This window comes from Arabidopsis lyrata, assembly GCF_000004255.2.
Source record: "Arabidopsis lyrata subsp. lyrata unplaced genomic scaffold ARALYscaffold_1, whole genome shotgun sequence".
Classification (NCBI taxonomy): domain Eukaryota; kingdom Viridiplantae; phylum Streptophyta; class Magnoliopsida; order Brassicales; family Brassicaceae; genus Arabidopsis; species Arabidopsis lyrata.
Window position 1 is genome coordinate 4,231,178 of NW_003302555.1, and position 25,864 is coordinate 4,257,041.

The following is a 25,864-nucleotide window of genomic DNA, read 5'->3' on the forward strand; positions in this document are numbered from 1 at the left end:
GTACCTTAATTTATGCAAATCAGTAGTAACGAATAAATTTTTTTGTTGAATTTACAAAACATAAAAAAATAAAAAGGCCCATTAGATTTATGGCCTGACCTAATCCGAACCCAAATTTCCTTATATAAACCTTGGATTTTTTTCCGGCGTATTCCCTAGGGTTTCTGTAACAATGACATTCCGCTCTTTTCTTAGGATCGCTCCTATGCTCCTACATTCTCGGCTCAAAGCAAAGATCTCGCCTCCTCTCCTCCTCCGTCGTTTCTATTCAACAACAACCTTCGATCCTCCATCGTCCTCTGACGTCGAAACCCCTTCCGATCCCACTTTTCCCCGGTTTAACTCAGAGATCTTGGATTCGTCTCTCCTACATTCTCGGCTCAAAGCAAAGATCTCGCCGCCTCTCCTCCTCCGTCGTTTCTATTCAACAACAACCTTCGATCCTCCATCGTCCTCTGACGACGAGACCCCTTCCGATCCCTCTTTTCCCCGGTTTAACTCAGAGATCTTGGATTCGTCCCCAGAGAATGAAGAGTACGAAGATCTTACTATCACTCAGGCAACTCCATTAGTAAGCCCATCGATTCATCCTATTGGTAGATATACCGTAGCAGATGTAGCTGAGAGAGTGGGTCCGTCTGTGGTCCGAGTCGTCGTTCCGAGTAGTGATAAGCGGAAGAAGAGTCAGGGCTCCGGCTTCTTCATAGATCGTAAGAGAGTTCTCAATACACATTTCTGTAGACGCCATTCTTTTACTTTCATAGCTTCCTAATAAGTTTCGGGAATTTTGACTTAAGAGATCTTACTAAGGAACACTTGATGATCTTGTGGCACAAGGGCGAGAGAACATGTTGCTTGAGTAGGATGAGCTACGGCTTGTTGATTGAAATAGACCCTTGTATTCTTCCAATTGGATGGGGAATACTTTAGCCTCTCACTTCTTCTTAGCTTAGGAGTAGGGTCTCTTACAATTTGCTTCGTATCTTCTTCTTCACTAGAGTCACTCAAGTCTTCTTGTGATGGTGTAATGTGCTCTTGGGAAGGGCTTCCTTGTTCTTGAGTCATAGTGTTGAGCTCACTTGGTACTTCTTCTTTATCTTGTTCTCCTTGATCATGAGGCAAGGTATCGTGTTGTGACTCATGATTTGGTTGGCCCGGTCCATGACTTGTTCTATTATGGTCATGACTTGTTGGAGAAGCCTCCGAGTCTATAACAAGAGAATTACTCGGCTTATGAGAAAATAAGGTGATACCGGATTCCTTGAGTGAGGCAATGGACTTGATGAGAGCCTCTAAGTCGGACTTCCTTACATAGTCTCTGGATGCCATCATTGCTGTCTCTCCTCCTACCTTAGATGAACCGGCTTGATTGTGCTCATCTTGAGTCTCTTGAGAGAGGTGAGCTCTTGAATCTTTGAACTTCGCCGGTTTGAGATGAGGGTGAAGGATCCAACACTTCTCTTTAGTATGACCCTTCTTCTTGCAATGATCACAAAACAACGACTTCTTGTCTTCATGCTTGAACATGGCTTTGTTTGCCACCATTTCCACTTTGTTAGCCGAGGAAAGTTCTCCTTTTCCACCAAATAGGCCGGATGAGCCTTGCTTCTTTTGGATCCGAGAGCATACTTCATCAAGACTTGGGAGTTTCTCCGACCTTAGAAGATGTTTGATGAGGTCGTTGTAAGTTGGGTTCAAGGTGAGGAGAAGTCCGAACACTTTGTCTTGCTCACGCCTCTCATGGAGAATCTTTGGATCTAGAGTACCCGGTCTCAAGCTTTCGAGTTTGGACCAAAGGGATCTAAACTTCCCGAAGTGTTTAGTGAACTCTAAGTCTTCTTGAATTAGCTCATTGATGGCCTTCTTCACTTCAAATACTCGGGTCAAGTTAGGTTCATTATCGTACACGTTTTTGAGTGTATCCCACAACTCCTTTGCCGTTTCATAATAGGAGTAGCCTTCAAGAATTGAGGCTTCAAGAGAGTTTTGTAGAAGAGCGAGTACAGCTTGGTCCTCTTGGAACCATTTGTCTTCCTCGGGGACAGTCACCTTCCCTTCCTCTTCTTCTTCTTCGTCGGCTTCCTTTGGAGCTTGAGATGTAACGACATGGCTCCAAAGCCCTAGGCCACACAAGACAGTTTTTGTTGTTCTTGACCAAGTCAAGTAGTTTCCTCCTTGGAGAATCACCGAAGTCACCAGGTTTTGAGAGTTCTCCATGGTTTTGACACGAACAAACCGATGGATAATGCTATGGACCGGCGGTTAAAGAGAGTAGTTTGCTTGAAAACGGAAAGAAAGATGAAGAACTTGAAGATTAGAGAAGTAAACTGAGAATGAGCGGTCTAAAACCAAAATCTCGCTCTGATACCATGTAAGATTATGCGGAAGTAGTATAGAATAATCTAGAGAATTGAGGAGAGTAAAAGCGGAAATAAGAACAAGAGAGAGAGATTTTAGAGCCGAATCATTTTGATATAAAGTTGTGTATTTCTTATGTTTGATTACAACCTATTTAAAGGCATACAAAGAGAATCAAATCGTTACACACGATCCTAGAGTGAAAGCGACTTGGAGAGAGATGTTCCCTTGTCTCATTGTAGAAAGCGACCCGTCCTTGTCTTGTCTCCAAGCCTTGGGACAACTCGTGACTTCTTCCAACGGCTATAAGAGACTTTGAACTCCTGGCTTCTAGAAGGTCTCTCATGGGCTTCTCTCATTCGGCCCTTTCACTTCTTGGACTCCTTAACGAGACTCGGCCTCTTACACACGGAAGTTACTAACTCGACCGTACGGACTCGATGTACGGTCGAGTGCTCGACTCCTTGATTATTTGTGTCTTGATCAATATTTGTCACTCATATTTGATTATGCTATTTATCTTGATTCATTGTTCAAGGAACCGGTCTCAAAACAGAACCTCTATTACTTCAGGAATATTAAAATCAAAGAACAGAGTTAAAAAATTAACGATCATTTATTGAATCTGAGGTAAACTTTAGGGGAAAGAGAATCGAACCACAGAAGTTTTTAAGAAATTGCAAGTAGCTTATAGCTTTGAGTAATCTTGAACATAAAGTAGATAGAGGCTCTAAAACACCGACAATTTTTTTTCATCATAGAAACGGATCTTAAGGTACTGAGAGAAGCTTATGCTGCTGCTGTGATGTACTGGATTGCCTCCTTGCAGATACCTGTCATGGTTGCTTCTGGACCATAGACCTCGATGGGGACACCTATTTCATCTCCAAGGGCTCGCATTATAGCAAGTCCCTTTGGTAGTTTGGTCCTCCTCTTCTCACAAATATATGCATCCTTGCTGCTTTCAGCTTTGCTTCCTGTTGAGAAATATAATCACTGTAAGACAAGATGTTTTTCTTTTGATCCCCTTGTCAGTAATGAGTATAAGAGAAGTTCAAGTTTTACCTTTTCTTTAAGAGCGCGGATTATGCCATTGAAAGTAGCAGGCAGCAACATCAGTGAAGTTGGCAATTCCACCCCCAATCACAAGAGCTCTGCTTTTTCCATCCGGGTTTGCTGTAGCACACTGCAGTATATTGTATTGTTATTGTTAAGTCACAGGTAAAGAAATGTCTTATGGAAGTGGAAAATAATTAATCTTACATCTATAACTACTCTTGTGTACTGCAAAACCTCATCTTCTTTGGGTGCTCCACTGTATTCAGCATAGTTGCCAAGTTCAGATGCATACCCGAGATCTCCAACCTAGATAAGAAATTTGAGTGTTGGACTTGATAAGGGACAATATGCAGAGATTCTCCCAGTAATGATTCATTAGGGAACATACGGTATCCGCATAGATGACCCTTGCTCCTCCACCAGCTACCATTGTCCAAATCCGTCCCTTGGGGTTCAGAACGGTAAACTTCAAAGACGCACTTGTCGTCTGCAATTACAAAAGGTGCAAATAAAACTCTTTACTAGTCACAGAACAATGATGAAGCAGACATTTTGGATTAAATTATTGTCAAGACGGTGATATACCTTCTCATCTAGTCTGTGGATAAAGCTTTTTGTCGGACTCATTACTCTTCCAAATGGCATAGGAAATTTAATGTCGCCCCATCTGCAAGTTTGTGGGCTTAATCATGTGTACCTTCTCAAATTTCGTAAGCTCAAAGGGTTAGGGAATCCAGGGTCAAACTTACTTTTAAAAGTTTTTGAAGGCAGCAGTATCATCAAGCTCACCCCTCATATCCAGAGGATAAGGACTTCCATCAACTAGAGTGAAAGGATTCATCTCCAAGAAAGTGAAATCAAGATCTAGCACACGAAAGGAAATAACAAAAATGCTTAGTTTTTTATCGCAGTAAAGGGGAGTAAAGGGGATTTTGATCTGTATGTAGGTTCAGCTATCCTTGGCATACCTTGGAATAGGGTGAAAATGACTTTGATAAATTCTTCAATTTCAGCTTTGATCTGTACATGCAAATGTTACAAGTCTAAGTCACGAGTCCAATTTCTAAGTTATGTTCACAACTGACAACCCTATAATCCAATTAAAAAGAGTCGATTACCTCTAAGGGAAGAGTTGCCACTAGAGGTGCACATATTTCAGGTGTCAGGGAAGCACCTGTTGGTAAAAATATTGTCTTGACCTGTAGAAATTGGGGCCGTAGCACAAATTTTCATCTTTGTGATACAAGATACTGAATTAAACACTAAGATATTTGAACAAAAATCTCTTACAAAATACCTTGTCCCAGTTCTCCTCGATCTCAATTCCTCCACACTCTGAAAAGCTTATGCTGCACAAAAGCCGATCCGAGACAACATTAAGATAAAACTCCTCATTGTGTGGAACAAATGGCTCAACTATGAATGTTGTTATGGGTCCTTTGCATCCACTCATCTCTACCTACAGATGATAGATGGAAAATTTGAGGTCAAAATGGTCTCAGAAGAATGGCTTAGAAGCGGAAAACAAAAACATTACCTCTTTGCCCAAACGGTCTTTCACAAAAGTGGCAACATCAGCAAAATCTAATTTCAAGGCAACCAAACCACTCTTGCCACGCTTTCCAAACAACATGTCAGGTTTCACCACCAGCTTCTCGGACGAGAGCCAAGGCTCCTTTTCAACTACCTCATTTAGATCAGTTGTTTCAGTAATCTACACACAGAAGAAATAAATAAAAAAGGTTACATGAAGCCTCATGAGAACAGGAAAACAACAACAGTAAACGATATAGATCCAAAATCATGATTCATGAATCATAAATTGAGAAAAGCTAAACCACACAGCATCATCTGCCTAATGTCGGAGAAACCAATGCAAGAATGTAAGAAGAAAACATCATCAGCCTAATGTCGGAGAAACCAACCAGAAGCTATAAAAAAAGGACAAGATCCAAGGAAACAGATTTAAACCTGAACGGATCTGATAGGAAGTTCTTTGCCAAAAAAAATAAGCCTTTTGAAGTGTTCCTTCATTAATCTTTATAAGTCATACTCTCCGATCTTCTTCCTCGCCATTTCAAAACGAAACTGGAGAAAACAACAAATAGAAAACAAAATCAAAATCACAGATCCAGAGATAAACACAAATCGAACACGAAAAAAAAAAAACTCATTTCCCAATCAAATCCGCTAAAATTCAATTCCAAAATGAGAGACGCGAGAGAGGGTTTAAGCCAAATTACGCAATGAGATATGATTATACACGAACAAACTCTAAAATTTCCAAAGATTCAAACGAGAAGAAGCAGAGATCGGTGAAAATGGCGGATCTTTACCGTTGAGAGAATCGGTAGCTTCACAGGTTGGGTAGTTAGCTCACCAATTCGACTCTTCTTCTTTGCCTTCTAATCTTAAGCAGCGAATTTACCATATATAGTTACAAGGTACAACTTATTAAAATATCGTTAAAACTTAAAACCTTTATTATTGAGCATAAGATGCACTTTTTGGGAAGAAAAGAATTGAGTATAAAACCAAAAATCATTTACATATGCAGATAATTTGATGTTATTTTCCAAAAAGTAATATATACTTTTATAGGATTTAATTAACAAACACTTGCAAGAGTTTGCAGCTACGCATCTCTGAAAAAGCTTTCGATGTTCAATTGTTCATTCAATTTTAGAGTATACCAACCTAACTTGTAAATGAACGTTTCAACTTCAACCATTCCATTTGTGTCACTTATAACAAATTTTTGTAAGCAGCTCAGATAGCGATAAAGATGTTGATGGGAAAAGGCAGCTTCGGTGGCCACGTTGAGTGACTTTACTATAAAAATCATTCCTCTGTTTCCTTTTTTTTTTTGGTGAGCAGCCCCTCTGTTTCCTTTGTTTCTTTATTTCTCCATATATATTTTCAAAATATTTTCCAATTGTATTAAAATAGAGTAGATTAGGCAAATGTACTTAATTATATAGTTTCATTTTCCAAATCGATCAACTACTTTGGAAAAATCCAGAAAACATAAATTTCATACATAACAAACAAACTATTTTTTTAGTTACGAGATTTAAGTAAGAGAAGTCTCTTCAAAATACCAATTAGGTTCTCCACAAGTTGTTCTTGTAAGAGAAGTCTCTTCAAAATACCAATTAGGTTCTCCACAAGTTCTTCAGTTTCAAATGTTCGCGGACGTTGTCAATTGGCACGGAGAATCCCACCACAAGTTCTTCAGTTCCAAATGTTCGCGGACGTTGTCAATTGGCACGGAGAATCCCACACCAGTTGCTATGGGCATGCCCATGGAATTGAGCCCAATTACTCTACAATCAAGATTCACCAAAGGCCCTCCAGAGCTTCCCTAAGGGGCCAAGAACAGAAAGTCAAAATAAATAATATAAGTGAAGTCAAAAATATACAAATTTATATTAAAATATTATTTAGATTACCGGATTTGTTGGACAATCCGACTGAAAGTAGGTTCTCTCAAGCTTAGGCAAGCGCAATTCAACATCGGTTCTGTCAATACAGCTAGAAAAAAACAATTGAATAAGAAATCGAATCATGAAAAGAATGAGTGAATGACATATGGCTTAAATTGAGGTTACCTAATCACACCGGCAGTGATGGTCCTATCCAATTTAAGTGGGGACCCAAAGGCCACAACCCAATCTCCCCACCGCATATCACGGGAAATTCCAAACTCCAGGGGTTTAAATTCTTTTGTGCTTGTAATTTGGAGCACGGCAACGTCTAAATGTACTGATACACTATTTCTTAGTACATATGCATTGATGACCCCATCGACATTGAGTGCTTTGATTTTCACCTAATATTGTAAACAAATCAGAAAGCAAGTGTTAATAACACAAGAAACTTAACAAAAGATAGTGAAAATAAATTTCTAGATCTAAGAATGATCTATATATACCGATATTCCCCGATACTTATATCTATTTTAATCTAGTGTGTCGAATAATACCTTATCTGCAAATGATAGAATACGTCCACGTTTGCTAATGTGGGCAACCACATGAGCGCAAGTGAGAATTCTCTTACGATCTATGAAGAAGCCGGAGCCCTGACCCCCCTTCCGCTCATCACTACTAAAAGAACGTTTCGGAACGACGACTCGGACCACAGACGGACCCACTCTCTCAGCTACATCTGCTACGGTATATCTACCAATAGGATGAATCGATGGGCTTACTAATGGAGTTGCCTGAGTGATAGTAAGATCTTCGTACTCTTCATTCTCTGGGGACGAATCCAAGATCTCTGAGTTAAACCGGGGAAAAAAGAGGGATCGGAAGGGGTCTCGTCGTCAGAGGACGATGGAGGATCGAAGGTTGTTGTTGAATAGAAACGACGGAGGAGGAGAGGCGGCGAGATCTTTGCTTTGAGCCGAGAATGTAGGAGAGACGAATCCAAGATCTCTGAGTTAAACCGGGGAAAAGTGGGATCGGAAGGGGTTTCGACGTCAGAGGACGATGGAGGATCGAAGGTTGTTGTTGAATAGAAACGACGGAGGAGGAGAGGAGGCGAGATCTTTGCTTTGAGCCGAGAATGTAGGAGCATAGGAGCGATCCTAAGAAAAGAGCGGAATGTCATTGTTACAGAAACCCTAGAGAATACGCCGGAAAAAAATCCAAGGTTTATATAAGGAAATTTGGGTTCGAATTAGGTCAGGCCATAAATCTAATGGGCCTTTTTATTTTTTTATGTTTTGTAAATTCAACAAAAAATTTATTCGTTACTACTGATTTGCATAAATTAAGGTATCAAATATTCTTAATTAATTCAGGCCCAGTAATGGCAAGTCATTTCTCTCGCGTGAGTCCCACGCGCATCCGTTGTACAAGGCGCATCTAATTTAAATTTCAATGTAATGATTTTTTATTTAATTGTTTGTTTAATAATATTTAACAAGATTTATTCTGTCTTTTGTTTTAATTTGTTGTGTTGGACTAATATTAACTTGGTTACTTACGTGTATCTTTTAAAGGCAACAAAAATTATGTTAATTAAAAATGTTAAAGAAGGAAACTAAACTAAAACAGAGCAAATCATTATAAAATTAGGGTAATAATTCTCGTCAGTTGTTGTTCCTTTCCATACCATATTTTCTTATTTTCTATACTTACCCAAGAAAGCATATTAAATTGTTAGAACCTAGAAAATGTTGAACTTTTTGAAAAGAGTCGAAGATAACTATCCTAACTCATGGTTAGCTTATCTACATTGTTAATAATGTGAGTTAATTTTTTTTTTCAAACATCGCTCAAATATGTTATATGAAAAAATCAATGACTTGTCTATCTTATATATCGTAAGAAAATATGTTCGAAAATTTTGATTTTGAAACAAATTGGTTAATAATTTTGTGGCAAAGAAAATATTTATTTTTTTGGTTTTGGAAGTAATTTATTTTGTTAGTTATTTATATATTTTGGTCATATAAGAATATTTATCTTTATAGACAAAAATTATTTTAGCATCTGTGGTTATTATAAAAATTTGGGGCAATTTATTTTTACCGTCTCCAGCCACCACTGACCTTGGCACGGCTCTGTCTCTGACCGGAAGGGAGTCATGAGATCCAACGTACCAGTCTCGATGTCTGAATCATGTGAACCCTTATCCGATTCCGATGAGTCCAAAGCGGTAAACCGATTTCAATGTAATGATAAAATTTTGAAAATGGAAAAATTTGATCGTCTTAAGTAAAAAATTAACCAGAATATTTGGTATAACCTATAACCTATACTAGAAAGCATGGTTTCTAACCAAAAAAAACCATCTTAATTCATATATGGAGAAAAAATAAGAGCGTCATGAATCTAGATTTGGTCGTCAACCCCGGTGATAAGCTTGCTGCTGGACAAAGGCTCTGCCAAGACAGTGTGCTCTTCGAAGGGCGATTTTGAAAAATTGGTCTCTTTCCAAAACTCAGGTATAAGGAACCCGCAAGTCTTCTGAAGGCAATCAAAGGTATCCTGTGCAACAAAAAGAAACAATCATAATAGGTAAATTGAATTTAGAAGGATTCACAAATCATGCTCACAGAAGCATAGAAGAAGCTCTAAGCTTGCAGAACTAGACTTTGTAAACTACAAGTTTACAACAGTCCTAACAATATTGCAGAGTCAACCCTATAACCACAACACACACTTAGCAAGGAGTAACCTTTCCAAACAAGTTAACTAGTGAAGCTAACAGCTCGAAACTACTAGCCATTGTGAACAATAGGACTAACCAAATTGGCAAGCTAACTATATAGATTCTCAACCAATTAATAACTAGTAATTTCTCCTAAATGGAAAGAAGAAGAAAAAAATCAAACCTTGACAAAGTTACGTTCCCTAAGGATACTAATATGATACGTTGATATATGAGAGATTTATGTCACAAGTTTAACCTACAAAGATATCAAAACTGTTTCAAAAGCTTTTGATAAGTGATCGAAAGAGTGCAACATTATTTATATGAAAGTAACTTAGGCAATCTGCAAAACCAAATCATTGGATAGAACCAGTTTGTATTCCTAGAAGAATAGATCGAAGTTGCTGTGTAGCAACCCTATCTCCAACTTTGTACTCAGTCCTGCAGCATATATATACACATGTATCCAAAGAGGAAGAAGAGACCTTGTGTTCTGAAAAGTGAGGCTTCCAACATACAACTCCAGTGGCAGTTTCACTGCAGAAAACTTCTTCTGCTTCCTTCAGTTCTTCTACCGGAACCCTTCGTTCTTCCACCTATTTCCATTACACACTTCTCAAGACTTTACATGCATCAAGTATTTATATTTGATTCCTGTAATTTCAGGTGGAAGTCATTCCACTCCCACCTAACTACATTGATTTGATATTGAAAGTATCTTTTGAAATCAAATTTGAAGTTTAGATATATAAAGCATATTGAAACCATCCATTATGTATGTGCCCCGTTTTGCCTCAAGAAAGTAAACAGAGTATTGCCCTGTTTTTTGACTCAAGATTGGAAACAATGTTAGAAGAAAACAGACGACTAACCTTGTAACCAAGAAAACAAGGGCGCTTTCGATTATGCTCTTTACGCTTGATCCCTCCGAGAATAGAATCGTCCCAAGGACAAATGTTGTATCTAATTGGAGGGTAATGTCAGCGTTCTGCCCCAGAGACATGTTCTTCTACAACAGAAGCTGCTGCCTTGGTCGTCCCATGCATACGAAATCCCCAGATCTGTATTATTACAAACAATGTAAATGTCTTTTATTTTTATATATTATGACAAAAAATCAAATTATGTTATAGTTGTTTGCTTGGTGTACAGAAAAAAAGAAGAAGAAGAGTATATAATTATACAGTGGTCTATTGGAAGAAAGTACGAGCCTCTGAGAGATAAAAGTACGAGCCTCTGAGAGATAAGATGAAGTTGTTGAAGATTGAGATAAGCAGCGAAGAGCCATATATGAAGAATGTTGTACGAGAGCTTGTGTGTGCACCAACGTGAAACTCTAGATCAATGAGGTCGTGCCAACTCTGAAGAAAATATTTTAGAAACTACAAAGAGGAAGAGAGGTTGAAATATATAGAGAGAGGAAGGGAAGATATAGGCATTTACCACCAATTACCTTTTCAGTATTTCGATTACGAAACCAAAACTTTTGTCTCCAACTAAAAAAAAAAAAAAACGAAGATAGAGGCGTTTACACCAATGTTTAAAGTTTAAACCAAAACTTACCACAAAATGCCATCAAAAATATCTATGGAAGACATGCATATGTAAGAAAGCAATAATAGCACATTGAATGATCGATGTTGCGTTAAGGGAAACACAATAGTAAGGTTTTAAGATGTGAGAAAATACCGTTGCTAAGAAGATTATGTTGATAACTATACTACATATCACGAAGGCTAAAGATAGTTTATTCACAATTCTATCGGAACAATTATTTAGTTGAGCTTTTTCTTATATATTGAGATTTTTATTATAATTGTCTAATTCATCTATGTTTCTTGTTTGATTGTTAATTAATCTATATTGAAATTCACTAAGTTAAGACTTAAGAGCAAAGGGAAAACAGAAAGCAAAATAAAAAGAAAAACTGTCGTGGACTCTTTGCTTTGTTTAGATGGCATAGCTTTTATGTTACTACCCGAGACAACCTAATTCACATCCCAACCCGAGAAGCATAAAATTCGTCAGATCTCGTTGTATTAATCCGGCTGTTTGATCGGATCTGATTCACAGGGAGGGAAGAAGAAGACCATGGCAGGGGCGGCCTCAGCGCTGTTTCTGCTCGATATCAAGGGTCGTGTTCTCGTGTGGCGCGATTACCGTGGCGATGTCACCGCTGCTCAAGCTGAGCGTTTCTTCACCAAACTCATCGAGAAAGAGGTTTCTCTCTTCCCATCTTTGCTTTCTAGATTTGCGATTCCGTGTTTATTTCTTCTGTTTTTCAGTGCTTGATTTTGGTACTTCGAACCATGGATTTGTTTTCAATTTCCATCTTTGGGAGATTCCCCAATAGAATTCGAATGTGTTCTAAGCAACTGGCCCGATTATATCGAAGTTGCAATCTTGTTCTGTTTCACCGGAACTTGCTAATTGAATTCTAAGATAGGGATGGATTCGTATCTGTCTTTGCGATCTGATGCCACTGCTCCTTCTGAGATTCTTGTGATTTTACGAAACAGAAGCTTGAACATTTGAAACTAATGAACAAGCTTGATCAATGCTTACAGGATTGAATCTGGATTAGAATTTGATCAGAATCGATATACTTATACTTTTATGAATAAATGACTAGTGTTTTCTTTGCGGGTTTGCTTACTTTCGTCTAATTTTTCAGGGTGATTCACAGTCAAATGATCCGGTTGCTTACGATAATGGGGTGACCTACATGTTTGTACAGCATAGTAACATTTACCTCATGATAGCGTCCAGACAGAACTGTAATGCTGCCAGTCTTCTCTTCTTCTTGCATCGCGTAGTGGATGTAAGCATCCCTAGTGATTCAATTTTTTGCATTTCCATCTGTTTTCCGGATTGGAGGAAAAAGAACGGCACTTTTTGATATGTTACAATCATTTATGTGTTTCTTATACTGATTGTAGGTCTTCAAGCATTACTTCGAGGAGTTAGAGGAAGAATCTTTGAGAGATAACTTTGTGGTAGTGGTAAGTTAATGCTTCTCACATCTCTTCTTATAACTCTTTTTTTATTATTCTATATATTGTTTTCTCTCTTTCATGAGGTGGAAAAGTTATTTCTAAAACTAGGTGCTGAAATTTACTTATGTTACGGGCAGTATGAGTTACTTGACGAGATGATGGACTTTGGTTACCCTCAGTATACTGAGGCAAGAATCCTTAGTGAATTCATCAAGACTGATGCATACAGAATGGAAGTTACACAGAGACCTCCAATGGCTGTCACAAATGCTGTCTCATGGAGGAGTGAGGGGTTACAGTTTAAGAAAAACGAAGTAGGTGCTTAGTTTTCAAGCAGGGAGCATTTTACTTTCAATTGTTTTAGGTTTTCAAATGTTTACAGACTGATGTTTTGTTTTCCAGGTTTTCTTGGATGTAATAGAGAGTGTAAATATCCTTGTGAACAGTAATGGGCAAATTGTCAGGTCTGATGTCGTTGGAGCGTTGAAGATGCGAACATACTTGAGGTGCGTTCTCTAGTGTTCTTAGTCAACTAAAGCATTTTAGATCAAAAGTTCCTCCTCTTTGACTCTGTGCTTCTTAATCCATGTTATTACAGTGGAATGCCAGAGTGTAAGCTAGGCTTGAATGATAGAGTACTGTTGGAGGCACAGGGACGAGCAACAAAAGGAAAAGCCATTGATTTGGAGGACATCAAATTTCATCAGTACGTTAATCTCTTGCAACTCCAAACATTCTCTGACAATCACTTAATCGAGGCCAAATTTTTTACTAACTCGAAAAAGTATTTAATACATGAGTTTTTACATGTCTCTTTCTTCAAAATGTAGGTGTGTTCGATTAGCCCGTTTTGAGAACGACAGGACTATATCTTTCATACCACCTGATGGATCTTTTGATCTAATGACGTATAGACTCAGTACTCAGGTTTGAAATGTGGAATATAACACAAATGGTTTTGTCCCCTTCTTAAACGAATTAAATCTCATTATATAGATTATTTTCACATAATACTTGTTCAGGTAAAGCCTCTTATATGGGTGGAAGCGCAGATAGAGAGGCATTCCAGAAGTCGTGTTGAAATGCTAGTAAAAGCTAGAAGCCAATTCAAGGAAAGAAGGTAAGTAATAATCATTGCGTGACTTTACGTTTTAACCATTACCTTAAATCATTTAACACGTTTTGATAAGAGTTCATTACTCTGCAGCACTGCAACAAATGTTGAGATTGAGTTGCCTGTACCAACCGATGCATCTAACCCCAATGTAAGAACATCTCTTGGGTCTGCCGCATATGCTCCCGAAAAAGATGCATTGGTCTGGAAAATCAAATCTTTCCCAGGGAACAAGGTAAGTTCCTGTAGTTTAATGTAACAATTTAGTAATTTACCATGTAAAGTTGAATGCTTACATTAAGTTTTGAAACAATGTAGGAGTATATGTTGAGAGCAGAGTTCCATCTTCCAAGTATAACCGCAGAGGAAGCAACGCCTGAGCGAAAAGCTCCAATCCGTGTCAAATTTGAGATCCCATACTTCACAGTTTCAGGAATACAGGTCGGTATTGCTCACAATGATCAGTTTTTGTCATATATGTCGCATTCTTTCTATATTACTGCATTGAAATGTGAAGGCAAAACCTGATGCGTGTTAATTATTGGTATTGCAGGTTCGATACCTGAAGATCATTGAGAAGAGTGGGTACCAAGCTCTTCCATGGGTGAGATATATAACCATGGCTGGTGAGTACGAACTGAGACTCATGTAATATGAGATCTGTTTTTGTTCTTACTTTTATTTAAGCCATTGTCAACGACACAAAGCAGAGGAAAGATCAATGAAAAAAGGGAAAAAGATTGAAATATTTTAGCCGATGGAACTTGCGGTGAAGGTTGTTTTAGAAGCCATATTCTTGTGAATTGTTTTATGCTGTTCTCTTTCTTTTCCTTTTTTCTGTAAGCTATTTACGACACTTATATATTGGGTTACAATTGTTAAACATCGGGTTTTTTTGGGGTCTTTCCGTTCGATTCTGTGTCCATTGCCACGGAAGGAAACGGCATGCAGTTTGGGTGACTATACCAAGAATGGCGTGCAGTTTTTGCTACCCTTTTCCTTCTATTTTGGAAACAAGTAGAATAGCCATAATTATAATTTTGATTTCGTTTTAAAAATGAGTTTATGATAGAATTCAGTTAAATTAAACTAAATTGATTCATCAATTATTATATTATTTTGTAAAATCATTGAACACAATGAAAAATACTTTCTTAAAAACATCCTTGGTGGTACTTGGCAGGACTAGAGTAGTAGAGTGTGAGTTTGGTGCATAAAGGACTATGCATGAAAGAATAAAAGTCTGAACAAACATATGTTATGTTGCTCTAAATTGAATTGAATTAAATGAAGTGATAAAAAGTCATATGAGATGTGGAAGTTTCACTTCTTTTTGTCTGCTAATTTAGCCTTTTTAATAATAAATATTGACAAATATTTTCATATAAAATGGAATGTACCTCACTACAACCATCCTTACACAATCTTCATGTTATTTTTCTTTGGTTTTTGTTTCTTCCTACTTTTTTCAACCTTTGGTTATATACTTAGTCATCTACAAGGTCTGTGAGCACAAATACATTAAGAGTAGCGACATACTATAAGAAATCTCTACAAGCTCTGCGACCAAGGGTTCTAAGCATATAAGCGGTCAGTACCCTGGCTGGCAGAGCTTCTAAAGATGTCTTCTTTAAAACTTAATGTCCAAAGCATTCTAAGACTTTTCATATGGAAATAGATTCATTCGGCAACATACTCTAGCCTTCTGTGGAACAAAGTCACTTTATGTGGGCACGTCGACAACCGAAAAATCGAGTAGAAGCTACCATTCGTTATGCTAAAGACGTCACTAACTCTTTTTGGTATAAGGAATGTCAGTTTCTTCTCTGATTATTTTGTTGTCGATGTGCCACTTAAAGTGGACTTTGTATCAGGGATTGCTACGGTGTGTTTGACCAATCTTTTTCCCATATGAAACTCTTAAGAATGGAGAAGCAAGGAGGAATAGCTTCAATTGTTGCTAGTTGTTCGACCCACTCGCTACATCTCCTCAAGGTCCGTATGCAGCCCAAAGGTGATTCCAACCCGCTCTTGCCTTCCATTCCACGTCTCCTGTGCTTCTGTCCGCGCGCCTCTTTGTCCGCGCGTGGGCATAATCGATGTATAATCCGTCAAGAAGCAATGTGCTCTGTTCCAGTAAGAGTTCAGTATATAAATAACATTTTTTTTTCTACTAAGAACCTGACTTGTATCAGGGAATTGGATGAGGCAGTAGAGCAACATGACGAACTAACAAATATTATAACTTTCAAAATGAAAGGTATGTTTTATAGTACAACAAATAGCAAGGAGAATAAGAAGAACAATGAATAATCTGTATTAGTAATAAATAGCCTAAAAACAACTTAAGCCCTCAACATATCAACCCTAAAACATATATTTTTTTTAAGATCAATGTACAAAGTTGTTTTTTCTGGGTGATGAACGAGGAGAAGGAGATTGATTGGGGAGAGACTGAGGAATCTTTCTAAAAACATGTTTCCTGCAGCGTTGGAAGATACTGTCGTATATCAGATCAAACTGAATTCCAGCTCTCTCTCTGTTCACTATGAACATTATGTGATCTGCTTCCACTATCTTATGATACCTGCAACAACAAAATACATTCAATTTTCTCAATCCATCAATGTCTACTCTATGCCATTTGTTCAAAATATGATTCACTTACCAGATCCCGGGTTGTAATGTTTGACATTCCGAATCGCTCCTTATGAACCGGCTCGGATGCTCAACAGGTAGCCTCGGATGTGTCATTGATATTGTGTTCAATGCCCCGTCGTTCTCTTGCCAGTCCTCATCCCTTCATTCAAACACATTTTTTCTTAGATCAATGCAGCTACTTCGCAATGTTTAAGCACGCAACGAACAAAAGATTGATCAAGTGCTTCAAGAATGAATCTTAAAGTTTGAATCTTTTTGGGTATTGTGTTACCTGTAGCCTTTATAAGGAGGAGATACATCTTGTGGGAATTTCCATTGGCTCATCTGAAAGACGCGGAGGAAGAGCATTGGGTGGATTCCAAGAACACCTGAAGGGATTGTCATGCCCATGACTCTGCGGGTGCGTTTAGTCGCGTAGCTGAAGTAGTAAGTGTTTGGGAACGTCTGGAGATTGGAGTTAATACTTGTTGAGCCTTGGATCGTGAGATCAGGTAAGATCCAATCGCCAGAAGCAAAAGGACCTGCGTTTCCCATGAGGCAATCAACGAGACCTCTCACACCGGATTTCTTCCAAGAAATGTTGAAGTGATCGAACCCGAAATTGTAATAAGTCTTTAGCCATGAAATGTCCAACCAATCATACATTATCACGCCTATACGACACAGCTGCAAAAGACATATCGGTTTCATGCTCACTCCATCATCTGTCCTGTAACAGCAAAAATAAGAATCAACAATCAGGATAAAAGATCTTGGTTTTCTAATACAAGAACATACATTTGCTTCGAAGATCAAACCTTATTTCAAAATGCAGAAACAAGAACATTCCAACCAATCGTTAAGATCCATTTAAATACCCAAAAGAATTGAAAATGTCAGAATGCAAACTAACCGCATGCCATCTAAGTAAGTCCTGGTAGTTCCATTGAATGCCCCGGATAACGATGTCACACTCAGAACCCAATCCTCACTCGTTTCTTCAAACCCTTCAAATGCCTAAACATCACAAGTTTGAGACATATATGTGAGCATCAACCATCAAACACAGCTTTTAAACCGGAAGATATTCTTTCATTAAAAGAAGGATTCAACACAAACCGTATCTGCAAGCATTTGCTGCAACACGCGCACAACTTGAGCACCCGCTGAATGTCCCACAAAATGAATAGGATGATCCTCATCCCATTCAGGGTATTGCCCTAAAACACATACCAAAGTCAGATTTACATTCGAAATGAACATTTGCGTACATTAGTCTCTTCCAATGAGCATTCAGATCAAAATCTAACCTTGTTCGTATCTTCTTCCAAACCGAGAATGTCCACAAGCCTCGCTATGCTCTTCGCCAAAATCAACTACCCCTCCTTTCAAGTAATAGAACAATTCCCTTGCCCTGGAAAGCAATATGTTATCATCAGCAAAATGCACACATGATAGATCAAAATCTACATCAAAATCACTAAATCCTATACCTATCATAGATGCTTGTTAAGGATCCCAAATCAGGAACAAGGACCCTCTCATCTTTCTTCTCAGCACCACCAAAGTAAGATAAGCCTCCTAATCTCTGCTCATTAAAACAATAAGATATCTAACCTCAAAACCACAATCTAACAAACAAAAGAACCAATTTTGAGTTTTTAATTGCATTACCCCTTTGCCAAATCCAAAGATCCCATGAACCAACACAATTGGAGGCAAACCCTCAACAATGCTTTGATTTTGACCAGTTTCTCCGAGGTCGTTGAAATCGACATTGGACTTAAACAAGTAGTCATTCAACGTCTGAGAGATATCTCCGGCAACAGCGGAGCTAAATATATAAAACCCATAAAGCAAATGCACAAGAGAGCTCACGAAGAGCTCCGCGAGTTGAAGAGAAGTCAGCATCCACAACTTTATCATCTTCTTCTTCTTCCCACGATCGGAGATTTAATAAGCAAAATCGAGATAAAAGAATCTCCTTTATCCTGAAAAAAAATGAAAAACTCCCCGAAACAGGGGAGACAAATACAGAGAGAGGCTTCTTTCAAGAGAACATAAAGGATGCTCCTTTGGCGAAAACCCAGAAAGGAATAAAATTCGAAAACTTTGAATTTTCCCGAGAGAAAATAAAGGAAAATGCGTCGTCTCTCTCTTTTATCATCCAACAAAAAAACTTGTTATCCACTTGTATCTGCCCACCTCTCACCAAAACAATGAATTTTCAAAAATTGACAATCTTTTAAGCTGAATCACGCCATGTGTAACAGTGGTGACCTCTCCCTAATAAAAATTCCGAGTTTCCGCCATATTGTAATGTCAGGGCTCCACTAAATTCTTGGAGAAATAAAATAATTATTATTAATACTAATATTTGTGTAATTGGTTGAGAGAAACGGTGAAGTGGGCTGGATCGCCGCTGGAAGGTTCGTTCATAGAATCCGACCAATTCCCAACTGTCTTCTGTAACCTTATCCATTTTAATCATAATGTTTATGCCTCTAATTATTTCGATTCCACTTGTTTTAACATGTGTTTTGCTCTCGCTCCCTTAATTACTTTTACTTGGAAATAATGGATAAGTGGATGTGTTAAAAGACTTTGTGGTTGGACACATGTTTGTTGGTATAACTTATAAAACGTTTTAAAAATCATGATTAATCAGATAACATAATCGTATATTCGTATAGGAGAGTTAACATGGTTATTATCTCCGTTAAATCTAAGCAAATTAATTAAATATACTTCAAAATCACAAGTTTTACTATAAGACCACGTATTACTAAACCTTGTGATTTTGAGATAAAGATAGATCGATTATGTATCTTACAGTTATGTTCGGTAATGGTCGACAAACAATACTCTTAATGAAAAGTGAAAACCATGTTCTTTTAGAGATGTACAAAATGAATTACATAGAATTTTAGATTTATGATTCTTTCATACGTGAGAATCGACATTTGGAAAATTTTCGCAACAATATTATTCATAGTTTACTGAAAATATAATATTATTCATAATTTTACTGTAAAAAGTGATATTATCATATTTGCGTGAAAGATGATATGCAGACCGAAAAAGAAAAGAAATGCAGCCTCATCATCCCTCATGTGGAGGTTATAGATAATTTGGACTCTTTTGGCGCTGGAAATGGAATTAATGGGGGAACTAAATAACTAATGCACATGGATTTCAGATTTTCCTTTTCTTTTATAAAAAAAAATACTAAAATTTTAATATAGTTGTTAGTGGAACGTCCAAATTTAAATATCATAACTGGATAGTTGGTAAAGGAATCGGTAATAGATCCAAAATTTTATTTTCCTTTTTAGGCAAGAAACAATTGTCGTGCAAGAAAATTATGATATTCAGAATACAGTAATGTGATGCAGTCGTGGAGTATTGTACTTGATATAATAAAGTATTCGGAAAATAAAAGTTAAATAGTTTGTATTTTCATCTTCTTCTTTTTTCCGGGATAATCTAAATTTGAATCTATCGTATAGACAAATCTTAAGATATTGCAACACTCGTCAAGTGGATTATGGACTTTTATCTCCAATTCCCAAGACCGAAATAAAATAATGTGAAACTAATGGGTCTAAATAATTAAGGCATGTTTTTAATATTGTAGCTACCGGCCAAAATCATTAAGGGTAATTAATTAAATATTAACCTTAAAGTATGGTGACTATGGTCAAAAGAAAGTTTCACAATTTGGAAACTTCAGAGTCGTTGACTACACTAATTGGCAAGGAACAAGAGTAATTAATTACTAAAGTCAAAAGAAAAGTTATTACTGTTGACTCTTTGATACTAATGTATAATGAATCGGATATCAGAAGGATCCTATACCAAATTTGATTACCATCCCTACCAATTTTGACCGTTTGGTAGTTGCTTTCTTCCACATTTGTACAACTTTTAACAATATAAAAGTCATATTTTTGTTTGCTTAACTAATTCTATATGGTATAATACACCATTTTGGTAAAGTAAATAAAGTTGACTACTATAAATAACAATGACAATTAATATATACTATATATACCTTTTTTATTTCAATATTACAGATTTACTGTCTATATATTTGACTATAAATTTAAAAGTCACATACTGTTGTTTAAAAAAGACAACTGAAACAAGAGAAAATAAATAATAAGATTGCTTAAGACAAACAAAAGATGAAATCACAAACACTTCTCATCTCGATATTAATCTTCTCTTTCTTTGCTCTACATCAGTGTATGTAAAGAGCCTTTTTCACACTCACACATATATAAACAATTCTCTCTTTGTTATCGTTATTGTCAATGTTTGGTTAATGATGGTGTAGTTTCACATGTGTAGGCATGCAGATGGATGTTGGAGAAATAGAGGGCTCGAGCAAGATCTCTATTGGAAAGTGTGTCCCTGCCCAATGTGCAGTTAGTTTTTTCAAACGGGATTGTTGGTGTTGTTTTAGAGATCAAACTATGTGTTCGAAAACCCAAAAAGATTGCGAATCCAATCCCCGTTGTCCTCCTTTAAAGTTATAAACTTTTTGAAAATTAATGTACTGCTATGATATTTACAAATTTATAATGTTTTACTATGTACTCTTTATTCACACAACTACGATGCTTTACTCAATATAAGAACGATCTATATAACCTGACTGCACAACCCTGACAATGTACGACCTTAATTAAATTTTATTTTCAAGAAACCAAATAAGCTAAAATGAAGATGTACTTGTTGCTATAGTTTGATATAAAATATAGTTTAATATAAAAATTTATCAGCTTAATAAATCAACATATAAAATAAGTAGAGTTAAAAACTAAACTTCTTGAATCTTAAAACCTAAAAATGTAATTCATACTTAGTTCTTAGGGTCAACGAAATATTAAACCACAGACGAAACGATAATGGAAGATCTGGGAAGAATAAAACATTAATTAAAAGTGTAACAACTGTAGAAATGTTGATGGACGAAAACACCCCTATTCTGTGGAGAGAGACGACATAATCATTTGCAAAATCTCAGCATTAAATGAGAGAGAAACCTGCTACAAAGATTGTACTGTATAATAAAGATTTACCATAAAAAATCATTATGACAGAGCAATATCGCGAGTTGCTGGTAAAGGAGATATTTGAGTTCATCAAAAGTATATTCTGTATGGTCACCAAAACGATTTACAACCAACTAACTTCGCGTGTTAACAGCTAAACAATTTATTTTCAAATAACTAAGTTATCCATAAAGGATTTAAAAACAATCTCGACCAGTACAAAAAAAAAGAAGGAAATTAATGCAATAAACAGTAATGAATCTACAACCAGGTAAAGAAATGTATTAATTACAATCTCGGACCCAAATTATTTGTCGTTACTTATATGGTAGAACATTTAAAAATATAAAAGTTTGATCTATATGGTAATAAAACCATTAGCCGTTAACAAATGTGTTTTCAGCCAAATGGACGAGACTTAAATAGTTTTAAGAATCGTTCAACCACTAAGAGAAAAGGTAACAGATACAATAAACATTAACACACAAAAAGGCCAGGTAAATAGGTTAGCGGATTGAGAAGAAAGAGACATCAATCACTTAAAAGTTAATACGTTAACCGCTAACCATTGTCTTTGGACATAACTAAGTTACCCCAAAATGTAAACCCAATCTCGAAACCAGTACAAAAAAGAAGGTAATTAATGCAATAAGAATCGGGGAACCAGTAATATAAAATGTAACAAATGCAATAAACAGTAAGATAGAAAAAGCCGGGTAAAAAAGTTATCGGCTTGAGAAAAAAGAGAAAAACATTCAGTAAAAGTATGATCTCTAAGGTAACAAAACCAGTAAACGTTAACAAATGAATTATAGCATATACGAAAAAATATCAAGTTACTTATAACCTACTCCCTCCGTTCCTGAAAGTTTGATGTTTTAGTGTTTTAGGTTTGTTCCACAAAGATTAATTTTCTAGCTTTTTATTTTATTTTTTATTAATTGATATTAACAAATCGTAGATTTCAAGGCGTAATGATTACAAATAATTAACTGTTTTAGATTACTATTGGTTCATACATTATTAAAAATATTTAATAAAAATAAAAAATTATTAAATGATTAAATCATGATTGTTTTTTAATATATGTGTAAACTCTAAAACATCAAATTTTCATGAATAGAGGGAGTATTAAATATGGATTCTTTCAAAAAAAATATTCTTATCAACTAGTTTATACATTATCATGTTTATAATCAATAACTTAAATAATATGTGTTTAAGTATGCAAATTAATGGCTTTATATGTATGTAGGATCTCATTTTAACTAAGTTAACTTTACATATTTAACATGATAAATATTATAGTAACGAGTTAAGTAGAATGTTAAATAGATATACAATTAATAGTGTGTTAAGTTTAATTGTAGCATGGTAAGTTATTCAATATATCATATAAGACTGCGGTAAATAAAATTGTACGTCAGATAAATTAATATTTAGCACAATACAAAATTAGATGTAATCCTTTCTTCTCTCCCATCGTAATCCTTTCCTTCTCCACGAATTCTCTGATCAACGAGACGAGTTCTTGAGAAGAAGATGCGTTGGCGATCTGATCTGCGAAAGGCTCCCATTCCTGAGAAAGCATACCTCCAGATGGATCTGAAACTTTAATGCCATTGTCAGAGACTTTATTGTGCGACGCTGTGATCATAAGCCCGACAGTGGCTGATCCAAGCTTGAGCGATCGGAGAGATGAGAGATTCCCAACTCTGTATACAGTCGATTTCAGCAATTTTGCATCGCCTCGAAACCCAGCTGTTCCATAAGACAGCTTGAGGTCTTCAGGAATCAGAAATAGCTCATTTGAGGAGTGAAGCGATTTGGGTCTCGTCCATGGCGCTTGTGTGTGAGAGAGAGGAAGAGTGAAAAATGAAGCTAAATCTTCAACGAGATATCATGTATCCCAACTTAACACACAAAACTATACACACACCCTATTATCACCACAATACACCTATCCACTACCTAAAAAATTCTGACACACATAAGATATTATGTAAAATGAAATCTCGCTTGCATGCAGCTAAAAAATAGGGTCAAAATCGTCAGACTCAGTAACAAAGTATAGGTCGAACAGTGACGAAAACAGAAAACTAATTTCGGTTTCGTCTGAGGTCATTTAGTATAGATATCCTTAGAAATCCTAGTTCTTATTATCATTTTTTTAACATCATTTCTTATTATCATTTTTTTAACATCATTTCTTAAAATCACTTGATTTATTTAAATAATAATTAATGACAGTATATACTTAACCTTTTTAAGATGATGAACAATAAATGTAAGAATGGATTTCATTCCATTTTATGCTTATCTAATTTAACATTTTTAAGAAAATAATGGCTTATCTATATTCTATATATATTTACTAACCTTTGTTTTTTTACAAAAACTCAGACAACCAAATCATGAAATCATCACATACGTCTCCAATCTTCATACTCATGCTCTCTCTCTTTGCTCTAGATCAATGTATATATACATTTTCTTATATATATAAATATACTGTTTATTTAAATTGTTTATAATTCATCAAAGTTGGGTTGATGTGTGTTTCAAATCAATGCGTAGGTGTGAGGATGGAGGCTAGAGAGATAGAAAGGTGGAACAAAATCTATATACCGACATGTTTTCATGTTAATTGCGACCCTACTTTCAGTTTAAAAAGAGACTGTTATTGCTGCGGAACAGCCATAGATCAATGCTATGACGACCAACAATACTGCAACGCCCATTGTCCTCCTCCTAAAGTTTAAAACCTTTAATAAACCGATGTACAACGTAGCATTCTTGTAATGCTTAATTGTACTACTTCTCATTATATTATACTTTTTGCTTCAATTTAAATTAGAACGTTCCATATATTTATCTTTAAATAAATAAACTATATATTCATTAAAAACAAACAACATTACAAAGCTTAAGAGGCTCAAAAGCCACACGGCCCAACGGCAGGAAAAACAACAGATTTCTCTTGCGCCAAGGAAACCTGAAGTCTGAAGACAAACCAAACAAATACAGAACAAAAAGAAACAGAACCTAAGATTTAAAAATCTGCATATAATTATCTTAATTCTCTTTATAATATGAATTTGATTGCATTTTACAAAGATTTGAGACAAACTACTAAGTTGACCAGTTAAACTGACATAAAGTTAAAAAGAGACTGTTATTGATGCCCGTCAGTAAAAGATCTTTGCTGGGAAGACCAAAACTATTGCAACACCCATTGTCCTCCTCACTTTTAAAACCTTCAATAAACTGATATATGTACAACCAACCATTCTTATAATGCGTAATTGTACCATTCTCATTATATTACTATTTGCTTCAATCAGAATAAGATCGTTCTTTGTAATTGATTCTCTATAATTAACGTGAATTTGATTGCATTTTCTATCGACTGGGCACAAACTACTAAATTAACCAAGTAAAGAAAATAAGAAAAGTAAATGACTTTTGAATTATCAAGATGAGAGGTATATATATATAATGTTATGCCAAAAATGAAGGGCTAAAATGTAAAAATTTTATTTTCAATTTATGAAAACAGTTGGAAAGAAGTTGTTAATAATAGACTACCAATGGAAATAAGTAAAAGAATTTTCACAAAAGTTCTAATAATTTGATCCATACTTAATTAATCTAAGTCTTTTATATTTATACAATTATCTTAATTAGGTTTAAAATCACATGGTTTTTATATTGCCTCTTTGAAATATACAAACTAAGTAATGAATAAGAAATAAAAAATTTAAGAGTAAAATAAATAGGTTAAGTCTATATAATATAGAGAGGATATACACATTTTAGAAAAAGGAAAATTACTTGACTAATTTAAATAATATTTAATGAAAGCATATACTTTATCTTTTTAAGATGCATGGTATGAAACAATATATGTAAGAAGAGTTTTCATTTCAATTTTACGGTCTCTATATATATGACTATAAAGTAAAAGTCACATAATGTATTGAACTAAGACAACAAAAGAAGAGTCAGAAGATTGTTTAAGATAAATAAACAATGAAATCAGAGACAGCTCTCATCTGCATATTCATGTTTTCTCTCTTTGTTCAACATCAGTGTATGTATAGGTTTCTTCGTATATATAACAATTTGTTTGTACCTAGGTTGTAACAATAATAATATACGAGATTTTGGGGGTGAACGGAGCTAATCCTTTTATTAACGATATAAGCGATCGAGAGATTACAGAATGTAAGTTTTCGCCGCGGCGGTTATAGACTATCCGCCGAGCCGAACACTTAACGTACGAAACAGAGAGACAGAATACGAAAACAAGCGAAGCAGCGAAACTCGGGCTAGGCGACGATGTCGGGCTAGGCAACGATTTCGGGCTAGGCAACGATTCTTCTTGTCTGCTGGTTAATAATCTCTGGATCGGATCCTGTTCCCAATAATGCTTCTGACTATTTATAGGGAACAAGAACCCTAAAATTCCT

At 36.0% G+C, this 25,864-nt stretch overlaps 5 protein-coding genes, 1 long non-coding RNA gene and 1 pseudogene across 7 annotated transcripts in view; 2 read left to right on the top strand and 5 right to left on the bottom strand.

Moving 5' to 3' along the window:
• The window catches only part of LOC9325896 (putative protease Do-like 14), a 2,656-nt gene extending 1,591 nt beyond the window's left edge, over window positions 1-1,065 (bottom strand). Inside the window, exon 1 of the mRNA XM_021013507.1 lies at window positions 895-1,065. Within this exon, the coding sequence (XP_020869166.1) occupies window positions 895-1,065 (171 nt within the window). The remainder of the gene's footprint in view (window positions 1-894) is intronic.
• A 1,890-nt stretch (window positions 1,066-2,955) lies between these two features.
• Window positions 2,956-5,857, bottom strand: LOC9328655 (annotated as a pseudogene). The gene is made up of 12 exons (XR_002329754.1): window positions 5,754-5,857; window positions 5,389-5,505; window positions 4,955-5,131; window positions 4,715-4,876; window positions 4,536-4,616; window positions 4,386-4,437; window positions 4,167-4,281; window positions 4,003-4,084; window positions 3,806-3,904; window positions 3,622-3,723; window positions 3,424-3,544; window positions 2,956-3,335 (listed from the first exon to the last, which is right to left on the bottom strand). The product of XR_002329754.1 is annotated as an ATP-citrate synthase alpha chain protein 1 (transcript).
• Window positions 5,858-6,372: 515 nt separating this feature from the next.
• LOC9328656 (putative protease Do-like 14) lies at window positions 6,373-8,208 on the bottom strand. Its single transcript, XM_021013727.1, has 4 exons — window positions 7,403-8,208; window positions 7,029-7,249; window positions 6,870-6,951; window positions 6,373-6,781 (listed from the first exon to the last, which is right to left on the bottom strand). Exons 2-4 carry the CDS (start codon window positions 7,103-7,105, stop codon window positions 6,599-6,601), a joined length of 342 nt encoding a protein of 113 aa, XP_020869386.1. The 5' UTR covers window positions 7,106-7,249; window positions 7,403-8,208; the 3' UTR covers window positions 6,373-6,598.
• An 880-nt stretch (window positions 8,209-9,088) lies between these two features.
• LOC110225452 lies at window positions 9,089-11,066 on the bottom strand. Its single transcript, XR_002329790.1, has 5 exons — window positions 10,767-11,066; window positions 10,455-10,643; window positions 10,068-10,178; window positions 9,764-9,838; window positions 9,089-9,416 (listed from the first exon to the last, which is right to left on the bottom strand). It is a non-coding gene; the product is annotated as an uncharacterized LOC110225452 (long non-coding RNA).
• Window positions 11,067-11,505: 439 nt separating this feature from the next.
• On the top strand, window positions 11,506-14,597 carry LOC9328657 (AP-1 complex subunit mu-2). The gene is made up of 11 exons (XM_002889786.2): window positions 11,506-11,802; window positions 12,257-12,403; window positions 12,522-12,584; window positions 12,716-12,892; window positions 12,981-13,084; window positions 13,177-13,284; window positions 13,409-13,505; window positions 13,601-13,698; window positions 13,786-13,927; window positions 14,011-14,133; window positions 14,246-14,597. The coding sequence occupies exons 1-11, from the start codon at window positions 11,674-11,676 to the stop codon at window positions 14,342-14,344; spliced, it is 1,287 nt and encodes a 428-aa protein (XP_002889832.1). The 5' UTR covers window positions 11,506-11,673; the 3' UTR covers window positions 14,345-14,597.
• Window positions 14,598-15,914: 1,317 nt separating this feature from the next.
• Window positions 15,915-18,763, bottom strand: LOC9325897 (lipase). The gene is made up of 8 exons (XM_002892549.2): window positions 18,007-18,763; window positions 17,826-17,920; window positions 17,643-17,746; window positions 17,452-17,552; window positions 17,246-17,349; window positions 16,625-17,062; window positions 16,361-16,492; window positions 15,915-16,279 (listed from the first exon to the last, which is right to left on the bottom strand). The coding sequence occupies exons 1-8, from the start codon at window positions 18,256-18,258 to the stop codon at window positions 16,084-16,086; spliced, it is 1,422 nt and encodes a 473-aa protein (XP_002892595.1). The 5' UTR covers window positions 18,259-18,763; the 3' UTR covers window positions 15,915-16,083.
• Window positions 18,764-20,463: 1,700 nt separating this feature from the next.
• LOC9328658 (EMBRYO SURROUNDING FACTOR 1.2) lies at window positions 20,464-20,987 on the top strand. The gene is made up of 2 exons (XM_002889787.2): window positions 20,464-20,580; window positions 20,686-20,987. The coding sequence occupies exons 1-2, from the start codon at window positions 20,520-20,522 to the stop codon at window positions 20,871-20,873; spliced, it is 249 nt and encodes an 82-aa protein (XP_002889833.1). The 5' UTR covers window positions 20,464-20,519; the 3' UTR covers window positions 20,874-20,987.
• Window positions 20,988-25,864: the final 4,877 nt, after the last annotated feature.